This window comes from Myotis nattereri (assembly GCF_964212035.1).
Source record: "Myotis nattereri genome assembly, chromosome: 4".
NCBI classification, from domain to species: Eukaryota; Metazoa; Chordata; class Mammalia; order Chiroptera; family Vespertilionidae; genus Myotis; species Myotis nattereri.
In genome coordinates this window covers 99,991,024-100,005,068 of record NC_138079.1, presented here as the reverse complement: position 1 = coordinate 100,005,068, position 14,045 = coordinate 99,991,024, and the positions used below count along the sequence as shown (strand labels likewise).

At 39.0% G+C, this 14,045-nt stretch overlaps 1 protein-coding gene across 2 annotated transcripts in view; it reads right to left on the bottom strand.

The window, feature by feature from the left end:
• The window catches only part of CREBBP (CREB binding lysine acetyltransferase), a gene marked incomplete at its 5' end in the record, with an annotated part of 167,738 nt that overhangs the window by 16,532 nt on the left and 137,161 nt on the right, over positions 1–14,045 (bottom strand). For both annotated transcript variants that reach the window (XM_081089219.1, XM_081089220.1), the window contains 6 exons: positions 134–201; positions 522–599; positions 3,553–3,609; positions 5,728–5,808; positions 11,243–11,331; positions 12,253–12,492. In XM_081089219.1, coding sequence (XP_080945345.1) covers positions 134–201; positions 522–599; positions 3,553–3,609; positions 5,728–5,808; positions 11,243–11,331; positions 12,253–12,492 — 613 coding nt within the window. The remainder of the gene's footprint in view (positions 1–133; positions 202–521; positions 600–3,552; positions 3,610–5,727; positions 5,809–11,242; positions 11,332–12,252; positions 12,493–14,045) is intronic.

Sequence of the window (14,045 nt, the reverse complement as noted above, 5' to 3'; positions counted from 1 at the left end):
ACTCACAGATAAAAAAATGTTGGACAGGTCATCTACAAAGCCACGTGTTAAGAGGAACCAAAGAAAAACTGGGGTAATTATACAAGTTTTTACAATGTACAGATCAGGAAAAAGAAACCCTTCCAAAACTTACTCTTAGCACTGAATTTGTTTTCTTTTCGAGTTCTGCCAGTTTTCTTCAAGCAGTTGTCACATACAAATCTGCAAAAACATAATGGGTGTGATTAGATTATACAAAACAGTATATGTTGCCAAACTAGTGAAATGCAGCATTAAAATACGTTGTTGGCTGTTTAAATCGCATCATTATACAGAAGTGAAGAGGCAGACTGCTTTGATTCTATAATTCCTAAAGCAGGCAAACACTTAAGACTTAAAACTTAGAATTAACTGCCATCTATCGTAATTGCTGAATTCTTGCTGACAACAATGAATGAAATGCAGCAGCAGCATCAGGGACCCTCCCCTCCACTCTGTGCAAAACTGCTTTCCTTTGCCCAAGATCACAGGAAATTACTCACCCTGACGGCCAAATGATATCATAGTGCAAAACACAAATTTGATGCATTTTCCGGCCACACTCCTTGCAATCAACAAAACTGGAAGACAAAGAAAGCACACTGAATACACAGGGAACCACAAAATAGAGAGGTCTTTAGGAGCTGTGTACTATGTTCTCTTGTCCTCTTGATTACTTTGAGCATCTAGTATTAATACATCTGTTGATTGATTCAGCCATATTTTAAAAATGCACCAGTATATTTTCTGTGGGAAAAGTTCGAACCCTTCTTTGTACAAATGCCTCATTCCTCTCTTCTCCCAATCTCCTTTGCAATTAGGAATGAACCTTTACTTTTAAAAAGTGCTATGATAAAGGCACATTTTATGGGCCAGTATTTCTGACAGTACTATACATCTTCAAGACCAACACTTGCTCTAGGTAAGTGCACATGCCTAAACTGACTTACGTAATAGAGAACAATACTTTCAATATTATAAACATTTATTCTTAGGCCCAGGCACAGGAAGTGTCTGTTCTGAGATAGTCACAAAGGTGGGAAGTTAGAAACTGACTAGTAAATGACAGTCCTTATTCAAGTAAACACTGGAGAGCAAGGGGACGCACTGAGCCACTTGCCCTCACTGCAGACCCCGCCCAAGCTCACCTGGAAATCTTAACTGCAACATACTTGAAGGTCAAAACCTATATTTTAGCCACTCCCTTAGCATCATCACAACTTACAGCTGGTGGAAGTCTTAAGTGGCAAGAAAGTGGGTTCAGGCTCTTCCAATCAGTCTGATGCTGAGCCCTATTACCTGATACATGATCAAGTCCCTGATCTTCCCACTGTCCTTGCTGAGCAAGGCTTCAACCACAAATCAAGCCTTACCCAGCTTCTCGTTCCTGCTCTACTGGAGGAAAAGACAAATTAAAAACTGCGCAAAACCGCAGCACCATTCAATGGCAATCCCATGCTGTGTTGCTCTCCCCATTCTATCTGGTGTTGTTCTGAACCTTCACTCCCTCCTCAAGTGCCGCATCACTGTCAACAAGTTCCTTCGCTGAAATTTCAACAGTTGAGCTCATCCCTGGGTTAAGAATTTAAAAGGTCAGCAGGTAACAACTCCCTCAGTTTCTGTGCCTGCTCCAAAAACACTCTATTCTCGACCCTTCTCCCTCCTATGTCAGGGAAGAGGAATGTAAAAAAAATAGGATATTTGTTCTAGACCCCATTTTATCTATTTTGAATTTCAATCTCTCTCCCCTTCTAACTATTATTAACCAACTGGTTTACTCCCCTTCCTACATTTTTATTCATACATTTACCTAAGCCACCACTTAGACTGGACCTTTCCTCACCCTGCAGTGTGGTCTCTTCCACCAGAAGGCTGTTCAGGTCGGCCAGCCTAAGCTGCTCCCCTGAGTCTCCTAACTAGTTCCCCTACTAGGGAGCAAAAGTCTTCCTCTCCACTGAATCTATCTCACAAATCCAGCATGATCTTTCTGTAACAGAAGCCAATGATGTCCCTCCAAACCTCCTTAGCACATCCAGGAGGAAACCTACAGGACAAAGAACTGTGTAAGGGGCCCTGCACCTAGTGCCTCTCCTTCACATATCACGGGGCTACATCCACATGCTCTTCCTACCAACCACTTGAGCTTACCTATGTTGTTGCTGAACATCCTATGTTCTTTTACTCCTTTGTGTATAGAATATTCTTCCCATTTCTCAACACCTGATTCCAGGTGAGTGTCACCTTCTCTGGAATGCCATCATGCCCAGGAACAGGGCCCCTCACCTTTGGACCACCTTACTGCCTCCTGCTATCTGTGCTATGATCCATCTGTCTCTTGTACTGACGGACAGAGCCCCCGCTTAGTAATGACTATTCCAATGTAATGTATTTTGAAGTTAAAAATGAATATAAATCATAGTGAAACTAAAAAACTGAAGGGGAGGGCATAATGTAAATAGGGAGCTGGACAATTAAGACAAATAATCGACTGGTCATTAATGACCTGGGGAAGCACTTCCTCATGCACCAGGCACTATGCGCAGGCTGGAGTTCTTGTATTCAATGTGTACCCAGCCTGGGCACTACTAGTTGGAGAGACTGAGTAAGCTCTCAACGTAAAGTTAGGTTTCAATGTGAGGTCTGGGTGGAAAGTCTGTCTCTTCCACTGCAGCAACAGGCCTCACTAAAGCTAGGGGTTTGAGCCAAGAGAGGGCAGGACTTGGTTCTCAGTTCTGGATGTACTACAGCCACATTTACCAAACATCGAATGGTGCTGGAGCCTGTGCTCTCTAAGCAGCTCTGAAAGTGCATTCAGCACAGTGGTAGAACACAATGGGCCTCTCCACATGCTGGGGTGGTCTTAGGACTCGGCTTTGGGGACCTGAAGGGGTCATCACACTGAAGGAGTTCAGAAGCCTCTTTAGGGGCCATCACAGAGCAAACTTTGCAAACACAGCATTCTTACTGAGCACTGGAGGAAAGTCAAATATTTGACAATGGCCTTTGAAAATATACCATACCAAAGACAGTGGCAAGAATATACACCAGGCTTTCCATTTATTATTTTTAGAAAGTGGTTTCTAAGAGGTTTTCTTTCTAAAATTGCCCTTTAAATGATACTAGCACTACTCTACCAAATAGTCCTATCTTTGTTTTCTAAAGATTCACACTAAATGGCTTCTTAAAAACACGAATGACCAACTTATTAGAGAGGTTCTAATAGAACAAACATCCACCTAAATTTGGATTTTGAAATTTGGAATTTGTTAAAATTCAGTACCTAAAGAGCATATTACAGAGACATACATATTTAGTGTGAGTTAAAGAAGGATTCATATATGAAATAACTTCACACAATAAAATTCCACCCAGATAAGGGCACATATGTAATACCTTAATCAATAAAGAAATTAAAAAAAAAATTTCACCCAGAGCAATGCATTTCCAATGTCTTCTCCCACAACTCAATCATAAGGAGGAACTGTTCTTGACCTGAAACTAAAATCTAAAAGAAAGAAATAGCTATATACTCACGGTTCAGGATCTAAGGTATCATTTTTCTTCTTTTCAAACTGATCCTTTGAAATCGTCCTTGTTTAAAAAACAAAACAAAACAGAAGTTAATTAACTTAATTGATCTGTTGAGTATAAACTATAGTTTCTGGAATATTATTTTGCAACTAGTTCTTCAAACAGAAAATAATAGCTAAAATCTCAAGTAGATGCAATGATGGCATGAACATATAAAACTCAATTCTACAGCCCTAACTGGTTTGGCTCAGTGGATAGAGCGTTGGCCTGTGGACTCAAGGGTCCCAGGTTCGATTCTGGTCAAGGGCATGTACCTTGGTTGTGGGCACATCCCCAGTGGGGGGTGTGCAGGAGGCAACTGATCGATGTTTCTCTATCATTGATGTTTCTCTCTCTCTCTCCCTTCCTCTCTGTAAAAAAATCAATAAAATATATTTTTTAAAAAAACGAAAACAGCCGAGACCGGTTTGGCTCAGTGGATAGAGCGTTGGCCTGCGGACTGGAGGGTCCCGGGTTCGATTCCGGTCAAGGGCATGTGCCTGGGTTGCGGGCATGTCCCCGGTGGGAGATGTGCAGGAGGCAGCTGATCAATGTTTCTCTCTCATCGATGTTTCTGACTCTCTATCTCTCTCCCTTTCTCTCTGTAAAAAAATCAATAAAATATATTAAAAAAAAAAAACGAAAACAAAAAAACCTCAACTCTACAGAAAGCACCACCATTTAATTTTCTCTGTTTTTCTCAGAACATTTCCTCCTAACTAGCATCAGCACTAATTACAAGATTTAACTAAGACTAGTCAAAATATGATGGCAAAATTTTGTTTCAAACTTGTTAATTTTCCATCAAATCTATATAGTGACTGGCTATTAAATTTAACTGATATTGGTGTAACCAATTCTTGTTTTAAACTGATTTTTAGAGAAGAGGGAGGGGGAGAAGGAGAGAGAGAGAGAGGAAGAGAAACATCAATATGAGAGAGAAACATCTATTTGTTGCCTCCCCTACGTGCCCTGACCGGGAATCAAACCTGTAACCTTTTTGGTGTACAGGACAATGCTCCAACAAACTGAGCCACCTGGCCAGGACATAACCAATTCTTTTAATTATAACATTCCCTCAATGACAGAAAGTCAGCACCTACGTGGGGATATTTTACTTGCACAGGGCTGATTATATGGTTTCTACTGTCCTTTTGTTACAATAAGTGAATATATGTGAATGACTTCTGATTCACATATTTATACAATCCAATTATTAATCATGTAATAGGACCAAAAGATTAAGATGACAAGGGACAGAAAAATAAATTGAATAGGTAGAATATCTGTCATTTTGATTTATAAGTGGCCATGGTTTATTTTGCATTTGAATAAAGTAGCCTTGAGTTGCAGGGTAAGTGTCCTACACTGCTGGAAACTGCGTTAGTGTGAAGCCGTTGCCTGTGGGGGGGACATCACACTTGAAGACTAGCCAGCGCGGCTGGAATCATGGCAGATCTAATGCCAGAGAAAAGAGAGAACCACAGAACACTGGAAGTCCTGGGCAGACGTGGTGGCTGGCAGATTTTTAGGTTTCTCAAGCATATAAATGAGCTGACCACAGAGAACAGGCATTGGGACCAAAAGGTGGACTCAGTGAAGGAATGAAAGGGCCAACTCAGGTCTGTCTGAATTGGACCTAGTGAGCAAGAGTCAAGTCTCCAGCAAAGAAGGAGACATTTACACTCTGGGAGCTCATTATCTGTGTTATATTAGCTTCCCAACTTAAAGGATGAAAGTAGGTACATGAAACTCATTTTTTGCTACTGCCAGTCTGCGGATAGGGTTATTTGGTTTCTTTAGGTGTATTGAAAATTTGTAATTTCCAAAAATGGAGGTGACAGTCACTAGGAAAAGCCAAGTGTTTTAAAAGAAGAACTGGAGCAAGGTTGAGAGAGACCTGTGAAATGCATGGTGTGGCTCTGAACACCACAGTACTGAATGGAGGGAAGAACATGGAAGTGTCACTGGTGTTCAGCTCAAACAGCTACATGTTAAAGTATGAATGTGAGCATAATTAATATGAGAAAATACACTACACACAAGTCAAAACAGCAGTGGTGTTTCCCTTTTACTCATGGACAAGAGACAAAAACAATTAAGAGTCACTCCCGTGAAAAATGACAGGATAGTACTTACGTCTGGGGTTGTGAAGGGTCGTCACCAAGGGTAACATTCTCCCCCTGGATCTCTGTGAAACACTTCTCACAAAAATGATACCTGTCAGCAAGAAGGCCATACTTGGGTGAACTGGTCCATCATAACACACAGCCACCCAAGCAACGAAGCCACCAATCAGAGCAGGGCAGATCACCACGACGAAGGGGGGGCGTTGTTGGTTGATTGATGGGTCAGTGAGAACAATGAGAGGAACAGGGGCAGGTTGGGAAGGGCAGGATTAGAGAACAGGGAAGGGAACAAATAGCACAGACATAGAGGTAAGACGCAAACACCAAGACAACACAGAGCAGAAAGCCAAGGCAAAGCATTGATTAGCATTCGGTCTCATTGCACACATCACAGGCCATCATCACTAACAATTACTGGGCTTGGTTCAGCTCCAAGATGCAAATGTTTGCAAGGAGTTGTTAATACCAGAATTGTAAGGAGCTTAAAATTTAGAAGTTTGAATTTTGTATTAGAGAAAAATCAAATACAATTTCAGGGTTTGAGATGGAAAAAATTTACTTTGAACAAAACAGTCTGACAAAAGGCCTTAAAAAAGCAATTTAAACTCAAAATGCTTTTTTTTTTTCCAAAATGGAAAATTTATGCTTGACAGCAATTCAGAGATTTTATTTCTGATTTTTAAGCCAGATCTTTAAAGGTATAAAAATGTTCAGCACTCAAAACTGGTTTTAATTTTTTTCCTGTCTTTTTTCTCATGTTAATCACTTAATTGGGTTATAATACAAATGAAACCAAATCCATTTTCTAGACAAACATTTAACAGAAATGCAATAGGGGTCAAAGACTTTCCAGCCATTTATCAATAAGAATATACAGAGAAAAAACTGTGATATATTGTATAAACAATACAATATATATAAATCCACAAACAATGTTAAAGACTTTTAAAATTCAACTCTAAGCTTTGACTTAACCTTTTTGGTACTGGGACCAGTCATTCATCAATCTGAGATACTCAGTGATTGACTGCTCTGACTTGGTGACAACCCAAGTTAAGCAAATTTAGAGAGTTAAATCTTTAAAGTACAATCTGCATTTGAGAAATTATCCATAACCCCAATTTCTTGTAAGATAATACAGAGCTCAGCTCAAGCTATCAAATAAGAATAATTAAAATAAAAACTATTAAATGTTTGGAAAGGACATGAATGAGAAATCAACAAAAATGCAGGCTGATGCTGCATAAAACAAGATGGGCACACAATACCGTAATAAAAACAACAACAAGCTGAATGAATGTGACTTATACAAGCAAAAAGGATGAGCATAGGGTAGCAACAGCAGCACAATAAAATGCGGTTTTAGTGCTCAAAACTATGTCTACAAGATGCCAAGAGGATTAGGGTTAAAGACACTATGACGAGAGTTGGAGTGCCACACTGAACCAAGAGTACAGAAGGAGATGCAGCAGCTTGCAGTTTCACACGCGCGTGCGCGCGCGCACACACACACACAGCTACAAACAACTGAGAGTTAGACACCACCTGGCCAGTTTGTCTTCATTACTAAAATAGGTCCTCCACAAGTTCTAATTCTAACCTAAATTAAATACATTGACATTTTGTCTGCTATGTTTCACTGGCTAAATACATATAGTAAATTAAAGGCATAAAACTTGAGAGCATGCACACACCCCAAGATTACACAATTTTTCAGTATGTTGATGAGGAACATGACAGATTCCCTGTGGGTAACAACTGGATTAATGAAAGTTTCTTGCTGGGACCTGTTTATTTAGGACTAAGTCAATTAATGAATTCTGCCAAGATTAAAACTCTAACCAGAAACAGATTAACATTGCTGTTTTAAAATATATACAGGGGTGGGCAAAAGTAGGTCTACAGTTGTAAGTACACAAAACACAATGTTTATTATTGTATACGTATTTATTAATTATTGTATTATTTGTCTTACTATTATTTCGTATCCTCACCTATGATTTATTTTTTAGGTAACGATGGCTGGTCATTTAACCTACTTTTGCCCATACCTGTATATTATAAATATATATATATATATATATATTTTCCTGAATGAACTTCAACAATATTCTGGCTACTCACTATTTTGTTAATATTCCTATGGAGCCTTGAAATCATGTAGTGAAAGAATTTTTATGTGCAGGAGGACATGATCATCACTTGGCGGAAAGAATGAAAGTACAGAAACTATAAACCCACTCAGTGGCAACCATTACAATAGGCAAAAAAGATATCCCCTCCATGCAAAATATTTCCCTTTTGAAAATAAAACTAGAAATTGAGTGTTCCAATTCATTTTACGATTAACACACAGCCCTTGTGGACTAGTGAGAAGGTAACTTTGAACACATTTTGAAATGAAATTGCCGCAATAATTACATGTGAGCATAAATGATTTTAAACCCTGGACAAATTCTTAGCTTTTGTTCAAGCAGGACATCAAGTCCAACAACATTCAGGAAACAAGAATCACAAACCCATTATTTTCCAACAAAGGAAACTGGCCTGAGACAAATCATTGATGGCTAAGTGGCTGCAGAAACCTATGCTCTATGAATAACTAACTACCATCCCTGAAAAATTGTAAGGATCAGTAACTGGGAGAGACAGAATTAACTCACGCTAGTGCCTGTCCCAAAGCAATGCCAGGGATGTCGGAGAATCAAACCTGTTGAGGTTTTAGAGGAGAGATGGAGGGGCCCAGGGACTCACTCTAATACCCTCTGAGAAATGCCCACAGCCCACAGAAGGGAGCATAGGCACCCATCTAGTCAAATCAGATACAACCACCTGGCAATCAGCGGGTGAAAATATCTTATCTAGTCCAAACTTTATTCACCCGGAAATATAAAACGATTCAGAAATTCACTTTTCATTGTAATAGCCTAGCTGACATTCTGCCTTGTGTGAAGGAAGTAGTTTGATGAACATGGAATTATAAAGGAAAAATACTTCACATAATCTGATGATGATGTACTTCTGGGTACCTAACATTAGCACAATGTAACTGTACAGTTTATCTGTAAGGATAATTAAATGTATGGAGTAAATTTTCAAATGCAGATTGTTTTAAGTACCATATCAATATATACAAGTAACTGGGATATCTATAGATAATACTATCTTACCTATAGATAATAATTGGAAAATCTATAGAACAGTTTCCCCAACATGAGTTTCTTTCAAATTTTTAAAGTATGGAAACAGGTGAAATGTAACCACACTCTAGTTTATATATTAGTTTTACTTGTTTAAGTGGTCTCTAGGATTTTCTATTGTTTTAGTGCCCAAACAATTTTTAAATGTCAAAACAGTAATTCATAAAAACAGCACAGTGCTCATAGTCAAAGTTGAGAGTAAAAATGTAAGCAGTTAAAATGTCCAACACAGAATTAGGCCACTGCTTTCTTAGAATTACATGTTAACTTCTTTAAGGTCATTATTCTAGAAAGAACATCTTATGAGATTAAGCTGAGAAGTAGTATTCCTACACTTATATAGAAATACAATTGGACATTTCAAAACTTTCAAAACAGTCCTGTTTGCACTCACTCCATCAATAACCTCTTTCAGTGGGTAAGCAGTGTACCCTGATGCTATCAAATTATGAACTTATTTGCTCTCAACTTAAATATGGCCAAAATCTGTGCAAATTAGCAAAGATAGGGTCTCAAAGGACTCAGGCACAATGAAACCAATAATGAAAAGGTCCCAAAACTTCAGAGATGGTAGCAAGCAATCTGTTGTCTTTTTCTTCCTTCTATACTATACCCAAACTGGCACCTAGCAGCAGGGGTGTTTTTCAGGATATAGTTAATTTTAACCTATTCTCTTAAAATTTCATAATTTTATTTTACTTGGCATATAACAATTTCCAAAGTGAATTCCTAGTCATTATTTCATTAGAGACTGACAACTGAGACCGTCAGGGAAGGTGTTACTGTGCCCATATCACAAACAAGAAGGTTAAGCTTGATATATATATACATTATGGGATGTGCTGAAGATTACTAAGCTAAGATTGTAAATGGATGGACCAGAACTTCCATAACACTTGTCTGTATGGGAGAGATTCCATTAAAAAAGGGCTATGTATCATTTCAAACTTTTTGTCTTAAAATACTTCTATTGATAGAAGAGCAAGCTAAGATAGAAATTAAATTCCAAAAAGTGAGCTAGGCAAGGCTTAGAAACCTTTATTGGAAACACTTTTAGGTCAAAAGTTTTTTAAAGTAGAATTTTGATGAAAGTCATTAATAATATTGAATATGGTTATATATATATTTAAAATTAAAATAATTTAAAAACATAAATTGGAAGAAAAATAATCCCAAAATTCCAGATTATTCAAAGTCTGTGCATGTACCCCTAAACAAATAACAAAAACCTCTCTACGTATCTTCTTCAAAATATTGGAACATAAGTGATTACTAAGCAAATAAGATCAAAATAATTAAGACATCACAAGTCCTAATGTTGACATTTAATATTTGAAACTAAAGATGAAGATTAGGCATGATGCTTCTTTGTGGTCACATAAAGAATCTAGTTGCCAAGTCATAAAATGGAGGTAATGTAACTAAATCTGACCAAGATTTACAACCTGTGCTTCAAGACATAATGCCCTCATACAATAGCAACATGAGGCCACTTAAAACAATGAATGCAAATAGCTTAATTTTCAAAACCTGAAATGACCATCTTTTAATAGGAAAGTTTTTCTTGAACTCAATAAAAACATTAAATCTCATTCTGTATTGTGCAACTAATTAAAAACTAAAAGTCTATGGTTTTATTTTTTCCAATCAATTAGCACTAATGCAAGTCTTTCCATCAGACTGTCCAGGCCAAATTATCTAGACACACATTTACACAGGAATAGTAAAAGCAATGTTTCAACTTTATTAGTATCTTGAAAAAGGCAGGTCAATCTTTGAGTTATTCTCAACTCCAGACTCTTTCTTATATGGTTACTTTGTAGAATCTAGATCAGTGATGGCGAACCTATGACACGCGTGTCAGAGGTGACACGCCAATTCATTTTTTTTGGTTGATTTTTCTTTGTTAAATGGCATTTAAATATGTAAAATAAATATCAGAAATATAAATCTTTGTTTTACTATGGTTGCAAATATAAAAAAATTCCTATATGTGACACGGCACCAGAGTTAAGTTAGGGTTTTTCAAAATGCTGACACGCCAAGCTCAAAAGGTTCGCCATCAGTGATCTAGACCATGACTCAAGAAAGAATGTACCTGATCCAGGTAGTGCAGCAAGCAACTGTGAGATCAAGTTTTTATACTATAAAAGCACTCCTTAAAATTAAGACACTGTGAATCTATCTGAGTGACCAAGAAATACTGAAATTGTGGCCCCTTTCATTGGAACTTCAGGAAAGATAATGTATCTGGGCTATGAACAGACAAACATGCCTTGCCCTAAGACCTTTGTTCTGTAGATCAGGAAGCTGCTCAATGCTTACCTATTCTGATAGCTGTAGTAGGCTGCATCTCGAGGAATTGTACACAGTTGCTTCCCATAGCAGCACAAAGTCTGTGGGGAAAACTCATACTGCAAAAACAAAGGAGAAAATACTAAAAATATAACCTATTCATTGTCATGCAAAGTTCTAGTCAACTATGGAGGGTCAGATTCAACTAGTAAATTACTTCTGTTAGTACACTGGATAGTTTCCTAACAATTTTCACAGCTATTTAAAGATATGTTTTGATACAATGTAAAGTAATTAGTGTTTAAGAGACATATATTATAGCCCAGCTGGTTTGGTTCAGTGGATACCGCATCAGCCTGCGGATTGAAAGGTCCCAGGTTCGATTCTAGTCAAGGGCACATGCCTGGGTTGCTGGCTTGATCCCCAGTAGGGGGCGTGCAGTAGGCAGCCAATCAATGATTCTCTCTCATCATTGATGTTTCTCTCTCTCTCCCCTCTCCCTTCCTCTCTGAAACCGCCCTAACCGGTTTGGCTCAGTGGATAGAGCGTTGGCCTGTGGACTCAAGGGTCTCAGGTTCGATTCTGGTCAAGGGCATGTACCTTGGTTGTGGGCACATACCCAGTAGGGAGTGTGCAGGAGGCAGCTGATCGATATTTCTATCTATCTCTCTCCCTTCCTCTCTGTAAAAAATCAATAAAATATATTTTTAAAAAAATCAATCAATGAGTGCATTGGAATAACAAATCAATGCCTCTCTCCCCCTTTGTCTCTCTAAAATTAATAAATAATAAAAAAGAAGACATATGTTATTGATACTGAATGCACACAGGGGCAGCCAGAAATGCTTAACCCAAGGCCTTCCCCCAAAAAGCACCTCTAGCTTTGATCATCCATTATATTGCTCTGAGTAATCAATTGTTTTACTCCATCTGGGTAACTTCCCAGCACACATGTGTGGCCAAAATGTTGAGTCTACCATATCATTATACTGTTGGACTAACTGGGAAAGTTCATTGTCCAGAAACAGTTTAAACTGTACCTTGCGTCCACAACAATATCCAAGGGACTGCATAACAGGGTCAATTTCTTGTTCAAAGACCTCTGCCAGTTTACTGCAAAACTTATAGACCCGAGACGTCTTGCGATTGTAGAGCCAGGCATTGTTGAACATCAGCCAGACATCATCCACGTACTGCCAGGGTTCTTGGTACTGCCCTGTGTCTAACTTTCGCTTGATGGTGGAAAGGTCCATGGGGTTCTTCACAATGTCAAAGTAATCCTTAAAGACAAAATGGTCTTAACCTAGTAGATACCCCAAATTCCAAATGCCAGCCTTATCTTAAAATAAAATAGAAAGTACCAGAACAACTTCTGTTTCCAACATGAAGAAATGAGAACTGAAAATAAAATAACCTCTGATCTTCCTCTGATTTTACTATCTAAAATTAACATTTTCAAATGTGATCAAATTCCTTCAAAGGCAAAGTTAAAGAAAAAAAAATTTAAAAGAACTGTTTACTAAAAGATGCTTTTTAGCCCTGGCCGGTGGCTCAGTTGACTGGAGCATCATCCCATACACTAAAAGGTTAAGGGCTCGATCCCCGGGAGGCAACTGATTGATGTTTCTTTCTCCCTAAGAATCAATAAAAACATGTCCTCAGGCCCTAACCAGTTTGGCTCAGTGGATAGTGTCGGCCTGTGGACTGAAGGGTCCCAGGTTCGATTCCGGTCAAGGGCATGTACCTTGATTGTGGGCACATCCCCAGTAGGGTATGTGCAAGAGGCAGCTGAATCGATGTCTCTCTCATTGATATTTCAAACTCTCTATCCCTCTCCCTTACTCTGTAAAAAAATCAATAAAACCTATATTTAAAACAAACAAAAAAATGTGCTCAGGTAAGGATCAAAAAAAAAGTTCTGTTTGAAATTTTAAAAATAAGAATTACAATGGTAAGCAAATTTATCAGACAATATGTTTTTCTACAGATTCACTCTTGGTCCTACCAAGCAAAATGAAATTCCAAGATAAACATAAAAACTGAAAACAAAAATAGTAACACTGCTTAAAAGAATCTGTTGGGCCCTTGGCTCGGTGGATAGAGCGTCAGCCTGTGGACTGAAGGGTCCCAGGTTTGATTCCGATCAAGGGCATGTACCTTGGTTGTGGGCACATCCCCAGTAGGGGGTGTGCAGGAGGCAGCTGATCGATGTCTCTCTCATTGACGTTTCAAACTATCTCTCTCCCTTCCTCTCTGTAAAAAATCAAATTATATATATATATATAAAAGAATCTGTTGGGTCACCATGGCCTCTGCCATGGGATATCAAAGTTAGAGGCCCATGTGTTTTATAATTGACTAGAGGCCTGGTGCACAAAATTCATGCACTTGGGGGGTGGTTCCCTAAGCCTGGCCTGCACCCTCTCACAGACCAGAAGCCCTAGGGCAGGGGTGGGCAAATTTTTTGACTCGAGGGCCACAATGGGTTCTTAAATTGGACCGGAGGCCGGAACAAAAGCATGGATGGAGTGTTTGGGTGAACTAATATAAATTCAAAGTAAACATCATTACATAAAAGGGTACGGTCTTTTTTTTTTTTTAGTTTTATTCATTTCAAACAGGCCGGATCCGGCCCGCGGGCCGTAGTTTGCCCACGGCTGCTCTAGGGGATGTCTGATTGACAGCTTAGGCCCAGGGAGCAGACATCCTTAGCACTGCCGCAGAGGCAGGAGAGGCTCCTGCCACTGCCACTGTGCTTGCCAGCCATGAGCCGAGCTCAGGGCTTCTGGCTGAGCAGTGCTCCCTCTGTGGGAGTGCACTGACCACCAGGGGG